Source organism: Crocodylus porosus, unplaced genomic scaffold, assembly GCF_001723895.1.
Source record: "Crocodylus porosus isolate Cpor-Errol unplaced genomic scaffold, CroPor_comp1, whole genome shotgun sequence".
NCBI classification, from domain to species: Eukaryota; Metazoa; Chordata; order Crocodylia; family Crocodylidae; genus Crocodylus; species Crocodylus porosus.
The window spans coordinates 3,081,705-3,103,046 of NW_017728922.1; the positions used below are offsets into that span (position 1 = coordinate 3,081,705).

Sequence of the window (21,342 nt, forward strand, 5' to 3'; positions counted from 1 at the left end):
GAGGCCCGTCTTTCCTTCTGTAGCAGCAGTATGAACGGCCTCATCCACCTCCCTTCTCTTCCCTTCCCCTCCCCTCCGCTGGCCTCACTGCCACTGCAGCTGCTTCCTAGCAGCGGCACCAAGCCCCACTCCCCACAGGCATCAGCCAGAGTGGGGGGGAAGTCTTAACCACCCCAGGGGCCCACAAATTTGTTATTTTAGGGCCCACTAAAGGTTTAATCTGGCCCTGGGAACATGTAGCAATGGGCTTGATTGGGAATCAGCCTAGTTATTAGGAAGAAATTTGCATGAGCAGGGTTAAAAGCACTGGAACAGATTACCTAGAGAGATTGTGATATCTTTCCTTGGAAGTTAATAAGTGCACACTAGGCAAATATTTGTCTGGGATAGTTTAGACAGGAAACATCATATATGTTGAACAGGGATTAAATGACCTCCTGAGGCCTCTTCCAGACCTAGCTGTTTATATACCATCTTTCTTATGAAGTTGTTATTTGAATGCAGCAAAGATGAGCGATTACTAAAACACATCACCAACTGACGGCACTCTATAAACCTAGATAAAAGGTGGTGGCAATATGCATTTACTCTGTTATAAGACATGTCTCCACCATAAAACTACCATCACAAGCAGCACCTTTATTGAGAGAGGTTAACAAATGAGCTATCCTCTCTCTTATGAAAATTGTTCCTTAGCAAGTTAGAATTTCGTAATGATGGAGATATGGCTTAACCTGCCATTGTTTTGCTGTAGGTCTCTTGTAAGAGGAATACATTATTTCAGTCTACAGGAATGCTACATAGTACTTTTTCATGAAAACTACCTTAAAAACTAATGAACACACTGAAAAATAAGATAGCTCCTATAGCGCAGGAGTGTTTGATAAGGAGGTTACCATCCCTGAACTTCAGAGGAAAAAAAAAAAAAAAACACGCAGCATTTTCCACTGGTTTAAAACATGAAAAGGTGTGTACAATACCAAGTTGAGTGATTTTATTTCACACATGGAATGCAGTTAATAAGAAAAGCAATATACTGAACATTGTAATCTGAGATTTCTACCTTCTTGATAATGACGTTTATTTGACCAGGTCTGTCCATCATTATGACATAAAAACCTCTGAATGCAGCGACGAATTATATCTTCAAAGCCAGGTCTCATGGATGATCGCAATGAATTTGTATCTATGTTGATTAGTTTACCTGTCACATGAAAAAAAAGATAAATCAAAGAGACCTTACGTCAATATTAAAAACAGAGAACAGTATTTAAAAAGACTGCAAATTATGACTATATTCAACCTGTCACTATGGCATGTAGGTGCTCAAGTCAAATTTTAACTGTGTGTGTGAACTTTGTACTTCTGTACTTCTATTCAAGGATTTCAAAGTGCTTTACAAAACATCAGTTCTTGGCTTCCAAGGGAAGTAGGTTAGTATCATGCCAAGAGGGACATCCATGAGGAAATAACAGTATTTTCAAAAGTGTATAGTAATCGTGGGTGCTTTTGGATTTAGATGCTTAAGACAACTGAGAATCAGTTGCTTAGCAATTACAATTCAAGCCAAAATGAATATGGGCCGCAGAGATCTAGCATCTGTAGCCACATCTGCAGATGAACTAGGTCAGGCGTTGTGGCCAAGTTCCTGCTGAGGGAGACTGCACCAAGCAGCAGAGTATGTTTGAATACACCACTACCTAGCACAGTACGTCTGCAGTGTAGACATGACCTGTGAAGCTCTCTCCCTGTGAAGTACAACTGTTGCCCGTTACAGACAAAATATTACAGAAAACTTTTGTTAGTTGGACATATGATTAAAATGATTTCTAAAAGGTTTATTAGAGAAAGATGCACCAAAAAATACTTTCAAATACAAGTCAAGGCAAGACAGAACTATATTAATTGGGCTACTTCCTGCAAATATTCTATTCATTTGCCACTATTTACCTCATACAAAAAAATCAAGGAATAAGAAAAACACACATTTACAATCTTCACCAGGAGTGCTCAACTCCCAGCCCACAGGCCAAATCCAACACAGAGCCATGTTATCTTTCTGGCTGGGTTCCCCATGGTTCTGAAAATTTGCTGGCAAGTAAGTGATTGCTGGCACCACAAATAGCTGCTCCCCTGCTGCCAAATTTCCAAACCCAGCTTGGCAGATTGGACATCATTGTCCTGCATGCTAGATCAGGTATGCAGAGCCAGGCCAAGGCAGCATGGGGCCCAATCCTGTTAACCCCAGAAAGGAGCCAACCCCAGCCTGGCCTGTCTTTCCGTCAGCCTGAAGAGCCAAAAGGTTGACCACCACTGACTTTCACCTTAAATAGGTTTCTCACCTGAAAGGTCATGTCTAGTAATGAAGCTTTCTGGGTTTGTTGGAAATACCCTTTCCACTGTAGTGATGCGACGTGCCACACAAATCATACAGGACTGCAAATCTGCAATAAACATAGTTAATTTAATCTCTGTTTTACCTATTCAAAAATGCATTTTTATAAAATTAAAGATATAATCTGAGACAAGATGGTCTTGCATTTAAATCTTATAGTTTCACATTACAGACTACTTCCCACAATATATCAAATGCTAGATAGCCATAAGTCAATTTTCTTGTAAAAAGATTAGCACGGGATTTCTTACCCTCTCCTTCTTCCATCATAGCTCTTGGCTGAGATAAAGCAAAACACTGCATAGTTTCATATCTTTGACGGGTATCTTGATTGCTACCTACATCTTCCAAAAGATCATGAGAAGTTTTCACCATCATGCGGCAATTAAACGTGTGGCTCTTCTGTCTAGGCGTTTCATTGGTCCAAGCAACTCCATTAACTGAAAAGTATACAATCATAAATATTCACAAAGGTTTTCAGATGATTTCAATTCTTAACTGATTGATTTGAAGGCCAGAAACCAAGGGGATAGTTTGATGTAAAATTTTAAAAGTTATACTGGGACATTTTAAGAAGCTTTCTAAATAGGTCTTCACTTCGGTATCTCAGGAACAGTGATCAGTGCCGAGAAATATCACCTTCCTTTTACATTCAACCTCAGGGAAATAAGAGCCAGCTGAAACAGCATTCTTATATAAAAAAAGTGGGTGGCTGCTAAAGCGATCTTGGAATCTACGTTCTGTTAGGACTCAAGTAATTGATTTCAAATCTGAATGGTCCAGAAATGTTTAAGTTATACAGCCAGGTTTTAGCTGAAAATTAGTGTTTGCTGATAATTCACAAATGAACACAGAATACAGGACATCAGGAGAGCAAAGGTCAAAGATTTACTTTAGAATGGAGACGCATACTACAAAGTTCATAGTTTCATAGTTTGTAGGGTCGGAAGGGACCTGAGCAGACCATCTAGTCCGACCCCCCGCCATGGCAGGAAAGAATACTGGGGTCAAATGACCCCAGCAAGGTGTTCATCTAACCTCCTCTTAAAACCCCCCAGGGTAGGAGCCTGCACCACTTCTCTTGGAAGCTGGTTGCAGACCCTAGCCGTCCTGACTGTGAAGTAGCGCCTCCTGATATCTAGCCTAAACCTACCCTCTGCCAGCTTGTGACCGTTATTCCTGGTCACTCCTGGCGGTGCTCGGGGAAACAGTGACTCCCCCCATGCCTGCTGATCCCCTGACTAGTTTATAACAGGCCAAAAGATCCCCCCTCAGCCTTCTCTTTTGGAGAAGTTGACCTACTAACAGTTTTATCAAGCACTATAAAGACAACTTATGCAACATTTTATGAACAGGCCATCCAACCCAGGAAACCCATTCCTCTTCCAATTTCTAAGCACACAAAAACATATAACCGTAAACAGACTCCCACAAATCTAGGCATCTATCCTGCTACAACTATATACCATATATTTCTACACTTTACTCATGCCAGTTTGTTTTTATATACATTTTTATTTTGATGGCAACATTTTGAATACACAGGTCAAAAGGATATAGTTAACTAGTAGTCCTAATGGCAGAATTCTATTTTCAACTTCATGCCACACTGCTAAAGAGCACTGGCAAAGAATGCATTCACAAAGTTTCTATTCAAGTGATTTTACTGTATATTTTGGGGACTCGATTACCTGCAGCTTTAGGTAAGTTTTTAAGGAAGTCCTTCCGGTCCTCTTCATGCAAGATGCTATAGACACTTGTATTCACCAAATCTTCTTGTTTATACTGTAGATATTGTGTAACATTTTCTGATACAAATACAATGTTCCCATCTCTATTTACAACAAACAGGAAGCCATCCAATGCCTAAAGGATACATCAAGAAACAGGTTATACATAAATACACAGCCATGCACAAATTTCTGAAGCAACGTAATTTGAAAATTAAGTGGGGAATAGAGTGTCATTTAGGATCCTACCACAACAATACCCAGACTTCTTGTTTTTTTACTCCTTTTTGAAAGAGGACACATGATAAAGGATCTGTGACATCATCATACCCTGCAATATGCTGAAGTCAAAATCAGGATTACACGTTCATGGTAAATTCTTTAAAAAGTAGGAATGGAGCATAAGGGATATTTTCCGCCATGAAAAAATGAGACACTTTCCAGGTTTGAAATCAAAGTATGAATTTCCAGATCTGAAACAGTATTTCAATATTTTTCGAGTTAATAAATATACTGAACTACCATGAATACTAAACTGCATGACTGCTTTGCAATGCAAGCAGGAGTCTCTCTTTGTAAAGATGCTACACAAGAGAATTTTATGTAGTTTGGAGTCTCCACACATTAGCATGGTTGCAAAACTAGCACTCGAGACTAGGTCCCGAGAAGCACTGGTATCTTCTTCTGAAGGGCAAGATATTGACTGAATCAGACCCTTAATCCTTACAGACATTGACAAACCACAAAAGGGGATAAAGGGAGGCAAAACACTTTTAAGGTTGTCACCCTGAGGTAAAAAATAAAAAGTTCTGGAACTGCTGAGCCTATTTACTGTAATACCTAGAAAAAAAAGATATGCAATTGCAATCTGCTGAAGCAGATACAAAATGCCATTTTGTTTCTGAAATCACCAGATTTCTCTCCCTTTGAGACAAGTTTTCTCCATTGCCCTTGCACACAAGTTTGCTATTATAAGGTGGATGGCGTTTCATAGTATTGTAATTCTGTCAATTAACATACTACATCAAACACTAATTTGGTTATACAAGCACACATTTTACACTTGCCTGAAGTAAAAGAGGTCCCAATGAATCTTTATCAATAACGCCTTGACCTGTAGAAGATACATCAGCTTTCTGTACATCATCATCACTGGACGCTGTTTTTCCTGAAACCAAAAGGCAGGTTTTCACAACGTTACTATTCTGTGTAAAGAAATATCGTTAAACTGTGTACTGCATTCCAAGAAGCCCAGGAATTAAGCAAAGGAGATAAAACACCTTATAGAAAATAATCCAAAATTAACATGTAGAATGTACTTTGTTCACTGAATCCTTACAACAGCAGGAATAAATCCTTATTTATACTTCTGCATATTTTTATTTATGTCTCATACCAAGAGCTAAAGCTTATTTTAAGCTTTTATCATCTAAAATATCTTGAATTAAAAAAAAGTTTATTACTACAAGAAAAAAGGTCACCAGGGAATTATGCAACGGAAATGAGTAACACTGTTTTCCATGATATTTGCTAGATATTGAAGCAGACCATAATAGATATTCAGTGTCCCAAGGGAAGAAAATCAAGTGTACAGTGAAGTACATTTGTTGCCACTGGCAAGTACCATACTTAGCTGAATCCATGTTTACACTGAATTTAAGAGGACCACCCAATAATTAGTTTCTATACATGGAAAACGTATAAATTTGTTATAATTTTCCACGTATAGAAACAAATTATTGGAAGGTAGTCTTCAATTCATCCCTCCCACCACTGCAGGGGGCCAGGCAATGAGGCGGCAGGTAGTGTGGGGAGGTTAACCAGCTTGTGCCTGCCCCTGCTATGTTTACCCCTTGCCTGCCTCCTTCACAGCCTTGGGTCCTTTGCTCTCCCCCAGCCTCTGCTCCTGGGCTGGCAGGTTCCATCCCCATTCTGGACTGGAGCACACACAATGGCCCCTGCCCAACTCCATAGCAGCACAGGGCTGGGATGGGCTGGGGCCACGCTCAATACTATGGGCTGCGGCATGGATGAAGCCTGCCAGCACAAAACAAGAATGAGTGGTGGAGGGAGAGGAACGGTGAGGTGGCATGTGTGTGGGAGTGGAGGGAAGTGGCAGGGTGGTGGGGAGGCAGCAGCTATGGCCTTGTCCCTAGGTAGCGGCTGAAGCCCATGCCACAGAAGCTACCTGTCCCTCCCCCTCAATCCTGTACTCACTCCGTTTAAAACAAGGGGCTCCCTCCCTCCATGCTGAATGTGGGGAGCACCTCAACTTCAAATCAAGTAAATTTAGTACTTTAAAATTACTGATGACGACTATTTTAAAATAGTATTCTAGCAGACAGAGCAAAACTTTGTAGTTTATTAATCCAGGTAAACCATGTGGCAGATTCCAGTAGACTTCTAAAATAATTTGCTACCAAATAAAAAGGTGGATTTGGCAGGTATTGGATCCATTTTCTATATATTTTTAAAAAGTCTCTTCTATCAGCACATCAGGTTTTGTGTAGAACAATCATATTGGTCTTTATTTTTTTTTAATTGCTTCATTACTGTTACAAGTAACACCTAAGGATACCAGAGCTGCAAGTTAACAAAATTGATATTCCTCTATTCTTGTATCCATTTATTTACTCTGCATTTATATGATGTGAACATTTCACACCACAGGTTAACAGTTTATACTTCCATCTAGACACAGCCTAACTGAATTGGACATAATGATTTTCCCTCTTTGGAAAGTTTCTCAAATTTCAGTAGAAGACAAATGAAATGTGAAATTTAAGAAGTACTACTTTCGGGATATGGGATTGAAAGAATAATTTTAGAAGAAACTGGATTTCCTTTTTCAAAATCTAAGTCTCAACAAAAATAAATAAAACAAGCTGGAAACAGCAGATTATTTAATTAATGCTACTACAGAACTAGCCCATCTGTGTTTTAAAAACACAGCCTAATTATTTTATGAGCTATTTTAAACTTGTTTAAAGTATTTTAAGGAAATAGATACAGATGTACTTGGAATGCCCTTGTACTTCAGAGTAACTCTGAGAAGCTTCCTGATTCAGACAGAATACTTCAGGACATGATTTGAAGCATGTTCTGAAGACCTACGGAGCACATGCTCGTGGTATGTGCTGCATGCATTTCTAACTCATGACTTATTGCATGAAAATATTACTCAACTGTCCAAACAGCTAAATATCGTTTTAGATTATAACGGCCTTCTAGAGGGAAATGCAATATTGTTCTCTATGACTTAAGAAGGGAAGCCTTGCCTTGTTCCTTTATCTGCCGAATCTGTCTTACAGTTTCCTTTAAAATTGCACATTTGTCTGGTTTGACATTGAAATTGTCAATGTCACTCAGATTAGCAGATATCAGCTCAGCCAGTTCTTCAATGTATTTACTTTCCTGCTCACGTCGACGCTTCTCACCACTGCAGTTCAGGCTAGGAACAAGAAACAGCATTTAATATACATATATTTCAGCATAAACAAGAGCTATGAACACACTGTCACCTTTAGTGCACTTCAGATATGACTTATCTGTTCAACTGAGCTTGCAGACATTCATATCTTTAATATAAACCTGGAGGTTTTTACAGAACCATAAACAGAAATTAATCTTGAGAGGTTCTGAAAAGCTTTGTGTTCTAAGAATTGTTGCAATTATTTCATTGTTGAGTTCGATGAAAAGCACAGCTGGCTGCTACAAAATTGTAACATATTTGTACTATAAAGTACACGTGTATTTTAACCTTGAGAAAAAACTGCAGTGCTGTTGTACTTTACTGAATGAACGAATCAAGGTCTAACACAACTTGACATTTCTCTGATTTGTCTATAATGTAATAATTTTGAAATGCTGTATCCCATCAATTCCAAAATTTTAGGTACTTTTTTAGGCATCTGTGGACACAAAAATAAATTTATTTTGGTACAAACAGGTTTTTCAAGTATTAGTTATTCAGGAAGATTAGCAACTACAATTTCCTATTGGTTCACGCAATTGAACCACTCTACAGCCCCTTTATTGTTGCTTACACAGATTGACTAGCTGTGTGGGGACAGAACTTTATGGCAGCACAAAGCCCAAGCAAACAGATGTCTCGCATCCCTTGTCACACCACAAATGCCCCAAATTGTGGCTGCAACAATTTGTAGCTTAAAAAAAAAAAAGTGTCACTTTTCTGCAGTGGCCATTTGTTTGCTTACAGCAGGAGAGAGCAGGCCTTCCAGAGCTAAAGCTGCCCCTGCTCTCCAACTGTTCTGGGCAATTGCTCGTAGGGCTTCAGAGTCCTGACTGTATGCAACTCAGGAATTCCCTGCTGGGTGATTCCTGGGGTGTGCCTCTGCACACAGGGGGACCCAGCGTTCTCCTGTTTGCAGCTGCCCCACAATATGGGCCCCCTGAAGCCTTGAGAGCAGCAGGGACTCAACCCTACAGGACAACAGAAGACATCCGTGTCACCCAATGAAGTGGATCAGGTGTTCCAGGACATCCTAGCAAAGCTGATCCCATTCCAAGGACAAGCCTATTTGTTTATAGCTTGTGTGGCCTAGGCTCTATGACAAAGGAGAGCCTCTTGTTAAAGTGCAAGAGGGAATCATGGGAGTGGCAACATGGACAGAGCACTGGTGGCTGAAAAATATGGATGGAGGGGAGGAGGGGAAGCAGCCAGGATCTGAATAGGGCTGGCCAATGGTGATGATGGGAGAGAAGGAAGGATCTGGAGAAGCAAGTGGATGAGATTTGGCAGATGGTAAGGTACTGAACTGCAAAGAAATAGGAGGGAAGAGCTGTGATAATGAGCAAAGCATGGATTCTATGTCAAAGAATACTAGATGTGTGTGTGGGCATGGAAGAAAAGATATGAAGGAGGAAAATAGAAATGGGAAGATAAAAACTAAAACAAGGTGCATTCTCACAGATGTACTGACATGTAGTGGGAGAGAGGGTTTCTACAGATCTGCAGGCGTAGGGTGAAGGGAACGAGAAAAAGAACATAAGCTATACAGGTGCAAGACAGAAATGAAGAGCAGTAAGGACAAGGAAAAAGGGAACGTAAAGGAGAGTGGTGTAGGGGAAAGAGAAGGGGAACATGAGATGATCCAGAGTTGCTAAGCATGTGGTAGAAGGGACAGAGAGACAGATTCCCTAGCCTGAGGCCAGAGGTGTGGGGTTTTGTAGGGTCATAAAATGGTTATGGGAAGCTAGTATGTAACAAGATTGCCAGGAGGTGTGCAAAGATACAAAAGGCCCTTAGTGAATGCTTAGTACACGGACTGCAGACATTTTTGATCTGAAACCCCCTCATGCAGTTCTATAAAAAGGTTTGCCAAGCATTACCAAAACTCACTAACAGCATACAAAGTGTTGCTTTCATATATTTTTAAACAAATGTGATTTTCTAATTCTATTTTCATATATTCATTTTACTTATAAAAGGCCTTGCTCACTCCTGCAAAAGTCTGCATACATGCTTAACTTTGTTACAGCACAGTCAATTGATTTTAACAGATCTACTCAAGATAGTCAAGATAAGCCCCATTCGTATTTATGGGAGTAAGGCCTAACAGATTTTGTCAGGAGAATGAAGAGCTAGCAAAAATGTGTTAATATACTTTTCAATTAAAATCTAAAACCACAGGACACTACCTGTAATTTTACTATGAAACAGAAAGAATGGAAATATATAGCTATACCCTGGTCCTGGCGTATCACAGGGCAACGACTTCCGTTTCCTTGACTCATTGGTCAAGCTGTCCAAAGAGTTCTCTCCTAATCCACTCATCTTGACTATACATCAGCAACTGAAAGGATAAACATCACAACAAAATCACAACACATTTTTCAAGAGAGTTTTTCAAGCAATAAAGACACAATTTGTTTTACAATTTTGGGGGAAAACAGGGTAGCATATTTTCATGATCATTCTGTAAAGCTGAACTACAGAAAGTGAAACAGGTTAATCCCCTGTAACTGGAGTTCTTTGGCATGGCTACTTGATCCAATTCATAATGCTTCTAAACTGTCCACATCCCTACCAGAAGCCCTGGAATACGTTAGCCTATAAAATCAAATGGACATTTCCTTGGGGTCCAAATATTTAAGCCAAATTCTGCGTAAAGAATCGTGGCTCCATCTTACTCCTAAGGTCCTTTCCAAGACATGGGATGGAAATGGATCAAATGAGTCTCTGTATGCAATCACTCCAAAGATCTTTTCAAGGCAAATTATTTGCTTATAGAAAGCCTTTTGCCTGGCAGTTTGGCAAGGGCATCACTGCTCAAACCTCCCAAAAGCATGGATCCTTGTATATAATTCAACCTGATTTTTCAAAATGCCCATTCATACTACCTACACAACAATAAATATAACACCAGAGAAAGGGGCTGGGGAAAGCAAGGAAGGATTGAACTCTCTTTGGAGGCTTTAGTAGTTGAAAAGGACTAAAGAAAAAGGATTGAGGTTCTGCCAACTCTTGTGAATCTCCCAATATTTATTTCAAGCCTCAGATCTTGGAGAAGAGTGATTACATGAGAAATTGAAGGTCCTTTTTAAATAAATGTCCATCTTTCTGCTATTAAGACAAACTTTAAAACATGGCCTTGACTGCATCTAAAAGCTCAGAAAGGCATTAGGCAAATGAAAATAACCTATTTTTAATATAATTTTAAACCCAATTCATAATTTCAGTGTTTGGTGTTGGCAATATTGGGTCTTAGCACCAAATATTTGGTGCTGTGCTGAAGCATGAACAAGAGCCCCAATGGCAAAAGGTTCCTAGAGGGTCTTAATACATTTGGAATGTACTTGCAGAACTACAAGGGGATGAAACTCTACAGGGAATAGTAAAAGAAACAGTTTTCCAATTGTATTATGACAAAGTGAGGTCCCACTTCTTGATTCAGTCCTGCTCACGTTTATGAAGTTGTACTGCAAAGGCTTTGTAAACCCTTTTTGTGCTCTGGGCCTAACAGAACATGCAAAACTCAAACGAACTTTAAGAAGAGTAGCTCTGCATTGCCATCCATCAGTATTCCCTCCTCACAGAAGTGAAGACATGTAGAACAGTGTAGTTAAAAGCCTCATCTTTTAAATGCAGATTAAACAGCAGATCTCTGGTCCACAGAAATCACCCATTCCATGGCCAGACTCCACACATCAAATTACACAGCAAGTATATGAAAGAATAAGATTTCTATTTAGATCAGAGCACTATAACCAAAGGATATGCTATTTGTACCTAGTCCACTATTCATACTTCTGGATGAAGCACCACCACATTATGCTATATACTGCTCTGCGTCATTCAAGGACTTGGAGTATCAAAGAATGGACTTAGTGGTTACACAACACTGCATTATTGTGTATAAATGTATATACATCATCTTTTCCCACATGACACGTTTGGCCCCAAAAACAGCTGCTGGAAATTTGGGTGTGCATTACATGGGAGAAAATATGGTATGGACAGTTTCTGCTGCTTGAGAGTAAAGCATGCACACAATCCACAGGGAGCAGAACAATGAACAGGCTTGGATCACTAGCTGCTGATACTAAGGAAAGATCTTCTTTTCTTCATTCTGCCTTCCAAAAACAAGGTATGAATCTTATTCCATGGCAAATAGATGATAACAATAGATGGACATGCTGATATCATCATGGTGACTCCTGCATACTGTCTGACTTCAGGCAGTGTGACAACTTAATTAACTATATTTTACAGGGTGTTATAAAGTTATACTCCATGATAATTTTTTGTTGCTATAACAGCATCAATAAAGAACTAGAGCCACAAACAGAATATTTATTTTTTAAATATTCTCAGAGACAAGTTGACAGCCTACTAAAAATCATAGTCTTGTAATCAAATATTCTATAGCTTAACATGTAGTATCAAAAGAAATGCTTGTTATAAATAATAGGTAAGTAATGGGTATTGTATTCATTTTCTGGCTTCTCTGACACTTCAAATTCTATAAAGAATGCTTGAGACTGAGAATGTCACAGAGGACACCTCTACACATTACAGGTATCGTGCAGTTAACTGGTTAATTGCACAATTGCCTTGAGACCAGCTACGCGTACAAAGTACTTACATCGCGCCATAAAAAGCTCCAACCAACTATAAAGTTAGACCTTGAAAATGCATACTGACTTTACAGCCAGTTGCTATTAAACTTTAAATTTGCATATGTAGCAGTTTTCCCCTACAGCTGGGAGCCCCGTCAGCTGCAGATGCTGGGTACCAGTAGTGCACTTCCCAGTGCCAGGACCCAGCCGAGTCCCGGCAGCTGCAATCTCCCAGCCCTGAGGGTGTACAGAGCCCTCACAGCTAGAAACCACACAGCTGAGGCAGCTCCCAGCCATGGGAGTTTGCTTCTGGCTGCTGCAGGGGGGTACCCAGTATCATGCTCCTCCTGCTTCAACAATAAGGTAATGCATGATCCTATAATCATGTGTCCTGCCATGCACATGTGGCATGGCCAAAGATGCAATTGTGTGTATTGCACATTAGATCCCACTGCACCTTTACCTGTGTGTGTAGAGGGAGCCACAGGGACAAATAATCCAAGTATTAGGTGAAGTTTTTAGCATAATTCTCGTTAATTTAATGGAATCTGCAATGCTAAATCTGTGCCTCAATTTCAAATGTTACCCCCTAGTGTGACGCCTTTACTCTGTCGATTCTTTTATTCAAGTGCCATTTGTTCAAACCAATATTTTATGTCCTATTTTACAGCTGCTTTCAGGGAAACTTGCTTCAACCCTGAAGGGCAAATAAAGCAGCTTCTTCAACATACCATTCATCTCCAGGAATTGGATTCACTCTCCACACTATCATATTTCCTTTCTATCAAATATTAAACCCAAGTCTGATGGAAGAAATGGTGTCATATCACCGTAACTGTTTTACATGCTTCAGAAATGTATCCAACCTAAAGCTCATGTTACTATGCACATATAGCATAATAAACTATATCTACCATTGCTTTCCACTCCAAGATCTTCTATTATGCAACAACTTTGCATGAAAATAAAGTCTGATAGTACTGTAGTTCAGGACCAAATTTTTCAAACCAAAATGTTCTGGCTGAAAAAGAAGATCAAAGCTGCAAAAGTATATATAACCCAGAAGAAATGTGTCCCAGCCAGAAGCATACTACACTAGAACCTAGGATGACAGGGTCCACTTGGATGATAGAAAGTTTATCGTCATAATTCTCTGTTGATAGAAAATTCTGACATAGAAGTATGGATGGGAAGCCAAGCTCAAGTTCTCAATCCTTCTGCTACAAGGACACACCTGTTACAATAAATGGTCTTGAAGAAAGAATAGCAAAAAAGAGATATGCTGATAAGCTTGCAGGCAAATCAGGCACCACTTACAGAAATAAGGAAGATCAGTATGCTGATAAAATGCTTAGTGATAAAAAAATTTCCCTTGATGTCTTACCTTAGTCTCTGCATCTTCCACACTTACTGCAGATGGATTTCTATTTTATGGTTAGAAGATGAAAAGGTAAAGCAAAATGGGCTATAAGAACTGAAGTATCACAAGACTCTACAACATGCTTCCAGGACAGGAGAACAAAAAATATCAAACAAGAAGATTTCTTATGATTTATTATGCTGGACTCATTGGTTTTTCTTGCTGTTGGTAGCTGGAACCGCAATACTGTTTGTTCTTACTCTTGCTTGGTAAACTGAGAGGACAGGGATGAACAACAACATTCCTGCGTGCTGAAGTCCTCATTGTCATGTCAGGATGTTGGTCAGTTGTCTGAAGCAGTTCCTATTGTTATGTTACTTTTTGATAAAGGAAGGAACTACACGGCAATCTTTCTACATCTTTTAGGAAGATTAAACATTAGTAAAAACTGAGATTTTTTTTTTTTTAAAATGTACATATTATTTAGATGTCATCCAAGCACAAATATGGCTAAAAACCCATGTCACCAGCCCACTAAATATCTGTGTTGCAAATTCTTTTTAAAAATTGCTTGTAGCTAGCTAGGAACAACACACCTGAAGAGTTTTTACTCCCTTCCAGCCAGACAGTCCTCCAAAGTGCATTTATGAAAGACCGTGCATTTAAATTTGTGGCACACCTTATTTGAACTCAAGAAAAACAAATTGTGAGTTGCTTAAATTGCCACTAGATGGCAGATTATTATTAAGCAACTGCCGGAATAATATTTATTTCACTTAAGCAACAGAAAACCCATTGCAGAAAACTAGCTCTACTCTTCTGAGCAAATAAATCAGCTTCAAATTTTAAAAAAAGTTATTTTAAAAACATGATCATGCAACTCCTATGGACTAGGGTTATCTGAAGGTCACACTCGACAGGATGCATGACTCATAGGGTCCTACATTTATTGTCACTGCAGCCAAGGCAGAATCTCAAGTCATTCTGTGGGCGACATATACAAATTCCAGGGCTGCTCCTGTTCTCCCAGTAAATGCTTTCCAAGGCAGAACTAGTGCTGCAGTGTTAGGAACTATTGTGGAAAGAGAGAGGAAGTGCTTAAAATAAGATAAAGGGTGGAGGATAGCTCAGGAAGGGTGTGGGCACAGCAACCTAGGTCACAGCCTGTTCTTTAAAAGAACGACCCAAAAAATTTTAAAGTGGTTTTAAATTGCTAAACATAGCTTGCACACAAGCTCTTAATTTCAGCATGATGTAGTTTTCCAAGATTAAAAGAAACCTAAATTCAACACTTAACATTTATAATGGAGCAGTCGTTTCAGTCTCATCTAAACCAGCATTTACTTGAATCGCTGCAAGTTAAAAGACGTAATGAATCAAAAACCAGAATATTTGTTATATGAGAAATGTGAAAGGAAAAGAATTGACTATGTAAAACTATGTCTGTTCAGTTAGCATAAAAAGCAGAAGTTGAGCACCTTAAATAACACAGCTTAGGTTACTGCAAAGAGAAAGGAAAATAATGCAGATAAACTGAGTAGGCCAAGTTCCCCCACTCATATCTAGCCTTCACTTTGCAGCCACGCAGGTTGTGGCAGTTTCTTCAGGCATAAGGCTACAATATGCTCTCTCAATAAAGTTTAATACCACCACCATCTTACCAGGAGCTTGAGAACACATGTAAAATGTTTAGTACAGGGGTCCTCAGCTTCTTTATATTCAGAACACTCCCCCATAACTTTTTGTATTTGGTGGCACCCTAGTTGAGATTCACTGTTGTACTGCCTCCGCTTACCTCAGGGTTTCTCAATTAGGGTGCTGCTGCCACAGCCAGGTAGAGCTGCCCCTGCATGCCTCGTGCACAGCTCACTATGCTTAAACCACTCAGGAAGGCCTGCTCTTACCAGAGCCCTTTCCAATCCATGCTCCTTCTGGGTGTAGTTCCACCTGCCCGCTACACCTCTGTTTCCAGGAGGAGTGTCGGGGATTGGACCAGTAAGGGCTGCGGCATGACGATGTGCTTCTGCCTGTTTTAGGCTTATCTGGCTGTGCACAAGGCTTATCTGACTGTGATGGTGGCACTGCCTGCCCCACAGCACCCCTGAAAAGATCTTACAGCATCCCATTTGAGACCCACTTGTCTAGGAAGAATGCAGCTGTTTAAAAATACAGGAAGCTGTTACTTTGTGTTCCGTAAGGACCAAAAAGTACAAATTTCTAGAAGCAGCACTATTTTTCATGCTATAGGAGACCTTAGCAACAGAAGCAATTATCCAGTGAGTTATTAACGCAAAAATCACTAATTAAAAACACAGCAGTAATTAGGTTTATCCATCAAATATGAAGGGGTAATTGCTACAGGTGCAAGATGTTCTTCTGCAAAGAAACTGGAAATTTCTTTAAAAGTATAGTGCCACTTCTAAGCTCATGTCTCTGGATAAAGATCAATCTCATTCAGTTTACCAGCAAAAATAGGACAGCAAGCCCTGTTAGAAATTACTGCCTTCTAGCTTACAGGTTACGCTTTCTGACTCATGCATCAAGAAGCTCACCAAAAAGTTCCAAACTTTTGTCCTCATTTACCCCATGCAATTAAATTGATCCCGGGGTGGCACTTTTGGAAGAACTGTATGCTAATAGTGTTTTAGTTAACAGTCCTAAGTGCAGTACTTGTCCTTGTTGAACCTCATGAAATTTCTTTTGGCCCAATCCTCCAGTTTGTCTAGGTCACTGAATACTAGTCCTACCCTTCACTGTATATACTACACCATCAAAATTTGCTGTCATGAGGGATAATGAAAGTTCAAAATTGCCATGCCCATTTGACTTTTCTGCACTGAAAAATTCCCATATCCACCACATAGGCTTTACAACAGAATGTGAGCCAGGCCTCTCTTGATCTGCCGTCTGGTACCAAGTAAACCAGTACAGCATGTATGGTCGGGTTGTTGGCAACTAAACCCACCCCCAGCCTGGGCTAGGCTGTGTGAGAAGGGTACATGGACACCCAGCAGGACTTAAAAAAAAGACCTGTCAAAGGGCAGATGAGCTCCCTGCAAGCCAACAACCATCCACGCCTGGAGAGATGGGTGCCACAGGTTACTTTGACTGAAGAATCACCAGTGATGCACAGCATCTAAAGTGCCCCAACCATCACAGCAGCCTCAGGACTGACTTGACCAGAAAATTAGCATTACTGAGTCCCTGACATTAACTCAGAAAATAGGAAGACTTACTTGGGAAAAAGTTTCTGGCTCTTGCCAAAGCATTGTGTCAGAAATCTGTATTTCAAGTACAGGATGTTATTCGAAGGCAAGGGAAAATGAAGATGACCACAGTCATGTCAAATTTTATACTTAAAGTAGCTGTGAAAGGTAAGACAAAGACACATAGGGGGATTCAACCTGAAGCACTAGAATGACGGAATATCTACAGACAAAGGAAATTTCACATTGTACCTACACTAAATCTTTTCCTTCTCCCTCCAAAAGTTTCTCACTGGTGTTATCACTGTTTCAAGCTTTACCAGTGGTAAGGCAAATGAAGGCAAGGGTCCAGAGACCACTCAGGGTTCACCATCATGCCTTATTCTACTTGCAGCTAGTCTAGAAGAAATAGTAGTAAAAAAGAACCATTAGCAACCATCTCCTGGTATATTCAAAACAATGGACAGGCATGATTTTTAACCATTTAAGAGGCAAGAGGGAGTTATCATTTGGAAACACCATCAGCAGTTATGCTGTAAACCTTATGGCTGTGGGCTCCTACAGCAATGTAAGCAACTACAGGAGTATGCCCTGGAAATAAGAATGCACAGTGAAATCTTCAAGTTTGCAGGTGATTCTAAAAATTATTCTGGATAGTCAAATCCCAAGCTGATGGAGGGGAGCTGCAGAATTCTCTCACAAAGCTGAGCGAGTGGGCAAAAAGGTGGCAGATAAACTTCAGTGGACGTGTGCATCTACAGGAGATGCTATGGTGACGTAACATCAGCAGGCACAAACCATGGTGCCCCAGCTACATTACCATAGCAATACACTCCCTCACTATAGCACGCTGCTACAGTGACATAGTTGCTAAAAATAATTGTGTGGCACCGGCACAGCTCAGTATGGAAGTGTAGCAGGCTTACCTTCCAGAGCTCGAGGCGAGTCCCAGGCTTGAGATTCTGCTGTTTTGATTGGTGGAGCCCATCCACCAAATCAGGAGACAGCAAAAGAAATGAAGTCACACCCCTTTCCAGAGGGGAGGGGGAGAAGAGCTCCCCTGGACCTGGTTGAAGACTACAACACTGTCAGGTCTGGAAGACTTCAGGGGCGGAGCCCTGGAGAGTATAAAAGGAGCTGCATGTGCAGCATGAGGGAGATGCATCGGGGACAGAGAAGAGAAAAGAGCAAGGCTCAGAAGAGCTGAGGAGAGCTGCACAGCAGGTCGAAGCGGTAGCCTGGAAGTACCCCTAAAGATTTCCATTGATGGGAAGCTGTGGACAGCTCCAGCCATTAGGCTCTTGGCGTGCAGTATGGTGCACAGCATCCAGACCCTGGTAGCTGCGTTAGGTGCCTCAGGTCTGCAACCTCTGGCATGTAGCCAGAGACATGGTGCACAGAGCAGGATCTTTGGAGCTGCTTGGGTAGCTCAGGTCCCCAACCTCTGCATGAGGCTGGGAGCCAAGTTCAGGAGGCACTGCACGGAGGGTGAGAGATCCTAGGAGCCACTTGAGGTGGCTGGAGTGGCTGGAGCTGGGTAGCAGCTCAGTGCATACAACGCTGCACAGAGAGTCCGGGAGCACACCGATCCCTGGTACTGCACAAGGCTGCCCAGGCCTCCAACCCCTAGCACAAGGAGAAGCGCCCACCACACACAGCGATGCATGTGGCCCTAAGCTGGGCCAGCAGCAGCAAAGCCTAGTGGAGAACAGAGCTCAACCTGGAGAACAGGAGGCAAGCCTCTGGGAGTGTGGAGTAGTAAGTAACCCTGGAGAGAGGGTGTACATTTGAGATATCTCTATCTACCTCCTTACCCTTTAATGGTTTTGTAGCAATTATAAATTTGTATATAGTTAAGTAATTCATTGACTGGGCCAGACTTTATAGGGGACGGAGGCGGCCGCTGGGCTCCCGTGTTCCTCCACAGCACACTGCCCTGCCAATAATTCCCTCAATTGGAGAGGGCAGTACAAACCCACGTACACCTGAGCTACAGAAGTACTAAATGATGGCACAGTAACAACAGCACCACACAGACACCTGGGGAAAAGTAACCCCAATTTATACCATGTACAAGGCCGGGTTCTGAACCAGCTGTTACGACTCCGAAATCTCTTTCCTAATCTGTAGATAGTTCTCTGAAAACATCAGCTCAATGTGCAGTGACAACCAAAAAAACCAAAACCTAATAAAATGTTGGCTCTCATTTAGAGAACTGGAAACAAAACAGGTAATATCATCTGGCCATTATACATAGCAATGGTTTCTACCCCCCCCAACCTTGGATACTGTGTGAAGTTCTGATCTCTGCACCTCAAAAAAAGATGCAACAGAATTAGAAAAGGCAACAGAGAAGGGCAGCCAAGATGCTCAAAGAGATCAAAAAGGCTAGGATTCAGCTTGGACAGGAGAAGGCTGAGAAGGGGTATGACAGATGCCTCAAAAACCATGAAGAGTGCAGACAAAGTGAATAGGGAACCATTATTCATCAAAACCCAGAATTACTAGAACTAAGGGTGACTCACTAAAATTAGCAGGAGACCCCAGCAGACCAGAACGGCCAAAAATACAGCCAGATTCAAAAAGGGATTAGGCAAAAATCATTGATGATGGATTCACTAATAACTTTTAAACAGAACAGTCAGGGATCTTTTAAACCAATGATGGTGGAAGCCCTGGAGGGTATGACAAGGAAGAGACAACTCTATTATACCCTGTCCACATGTTCTCCCTCAGGGACAAGTTACTGGGCTAGATGGATTACTGGTCCAACCCAGTGTGGCGCTTCCTATGTTCTGGTGTTCTTCAGAAGTAACAATTACATCACACCAACTTCCACAGGTACCATTCAGAGATAGTTAGCCATGTTAGTTTAAGTGAGGCAGAAGCTAGGTCTTGAAGATGCTACCCTGCCCATACTGGTTCAGGAATAAGTAAAAGATGCCTAGTCAGTTAGTTTCAAAGCTGTCACCCTGACCTACCAAATACCATTCAATAACAAGCAACTGTTACGTCTGTGTCTCTTGATGCTCCAATGCTGGTTTGGCTTCACCAGTGACAGTAAAGTCGGAAACAGCAGGAAAAACTTAGGCCCCTTTTAACAGCACAAGGATCAGTATCCGTTAGCATGCAGCACTCTCTACTGGTTTAGTTATTTTTCAGGAAGGACTACCAATGAATCATTAAAAAGTTAACTATATTCCCATCTGTGAGGCAGAGCAAATTATTGTGCTCCCAAGTTTTTAAACATCTAGAAAAAGAAAAAATGGTTGCCTTGAAACATGGCCAAATGTTTTATAGTCTGTCCCAATCATGATTTTCCATACATTTATTTACCAAGCAAGCAATGCAGCTTACAAACTTGGTGAAATCTGGTTCTCTCAGGGTAAGCTACTTTGGTATTAAATCTAAGCATGGAGGTGGGCGAAGTTTCAATCCTGTTAAAACAACACAATTCAGAACTGAGAGGGTCCTGGATAATTCAGGGGAAAACCAGTGCAGTTGACAAAACATCAGGAGGTCCCCTTGTTCCAAGCCAGGGGTTGGAAACCTTTCGCCACTGCAGGCTACTGCATGCAGCCCAGGCCCCACCACAGCCTGCACCCACTTCCCGCCTGCCTCTGCCACTATCAGCAGAGGCTGCAAAAGGAATAGGTAGAAAAGGGCAGGTAGGGATGCTGCTTCAGATGCAACAGGGAATAAACTGTAACTAGAACCAACAGGGCCCTGGGGACACCTCTGCTGCCATCACACCAGAGCGTGCTGGATTTCCTGAGCTGGTGGGCTGGCCCAGGTTTTTTACAAGCTGGATCAGGACCTTAGGCCATAGGTTGATCCCTGCTCTAAGCAAAGAAATGAAAAACTCCAAATACAATGTACCAGTTCCCCACTGAGGTCTGACACTAGTTCCACCCCTTAACCAAGAGTGTTACTAACCTGAAGAGTGCCAAACTAAATATATACATTAACAGCCTACAGCATGACAGTGAACATACTGCTTTTCCAGTTCAAAAAAACTTTCCCATGAAAAAGGAACACCTAGGCTCTTAACACCCCATTACAGTTAACTGTGACGACCTAAAATCAAGGCTTTTCAAAAACAGCCTTAAGGAAGAACAGCTCTTCTTTGTTGTTCCTGAATTAAAATGTACCGCCTTTCTCCCTTTAAAAACAAAACAAAAACACCATCATGCAACCTAAGATACAACTTAGATTAGTTTAAGACCTAAGAAGGTAAACTGTGCTAGGAAAGTCCTTACTTTCACGTATTAAAACATTACATCTTAAAATTACTAACAGTTGTATTAAACATATTTAAATTCTCCAGTGAAGAAATGTAATCCTACCTCATTCTTCTTTTGAAAATAAATATGTAGATCAAACTACCTGATAGCTTTCCACTGAAACAACTGATTCAATGCATTACCTAACACTAAGCAAATTGTCTTTTTGTTATATTGCTAACTTTAGGTACAGTTACTTATTTATATTACATTCCACAGAAAACTGAAGTGGAAATGCATGGCTCTTGGTAGCAGCTAAATGGCGAAATTTTATGTTTTCCTCTTA

The 21,342-nt window shown here is 40.9% G+C and overlaps 1 protein-coding gene across 5 annotated transcripts in view; it reads right to left on the reverse strand.

Moving 5' to 3' along the window:
* NCOA3 (nuclear receptor coactivator 3) overlaps positions 1-21,342 on the reverse strand; it is a 145,630-nt gene that overhangs the window by 24,203 nt on the left and 100,085 nt on the right. For all 5 annotated transcript variants that reach the window (XM_019539571.1, XM_019539572.1, XM_019539569.1 and 2 more), the window contains 7 exons: positions 9,834-9,941; positions 7,404-7,576; positions 5,193-5,293; positions 4,087-4,261; positions 2,647-2,835; positions 2,343-2,444; positions 1,064-1,204 (listed from right to left, as the gene is read on the reverse strand). In XM_019539571.1, coding sequence (XP_019395116.1) covers positions 1,064-1,204; positions 2,343-2,444; positions 2,647-2,835; positions 4,087-4,261; positions 5,193-5,293; positions 7,404-7,576; positions 9,834-9,922 — 970 coding nt within the window. In that variant the 5' untranslated portion in view covers positions 9,923-9,941. The remainder of the gene's footprint in view (positions 1-1,063; positions 1,205-2,342; positions 2,445-2,646; positions 2,836-4,086; positions 4,262-5,192; positions 5,294-7,403; positions 7,577-9,833; positions 9,942-21,342) is intronic.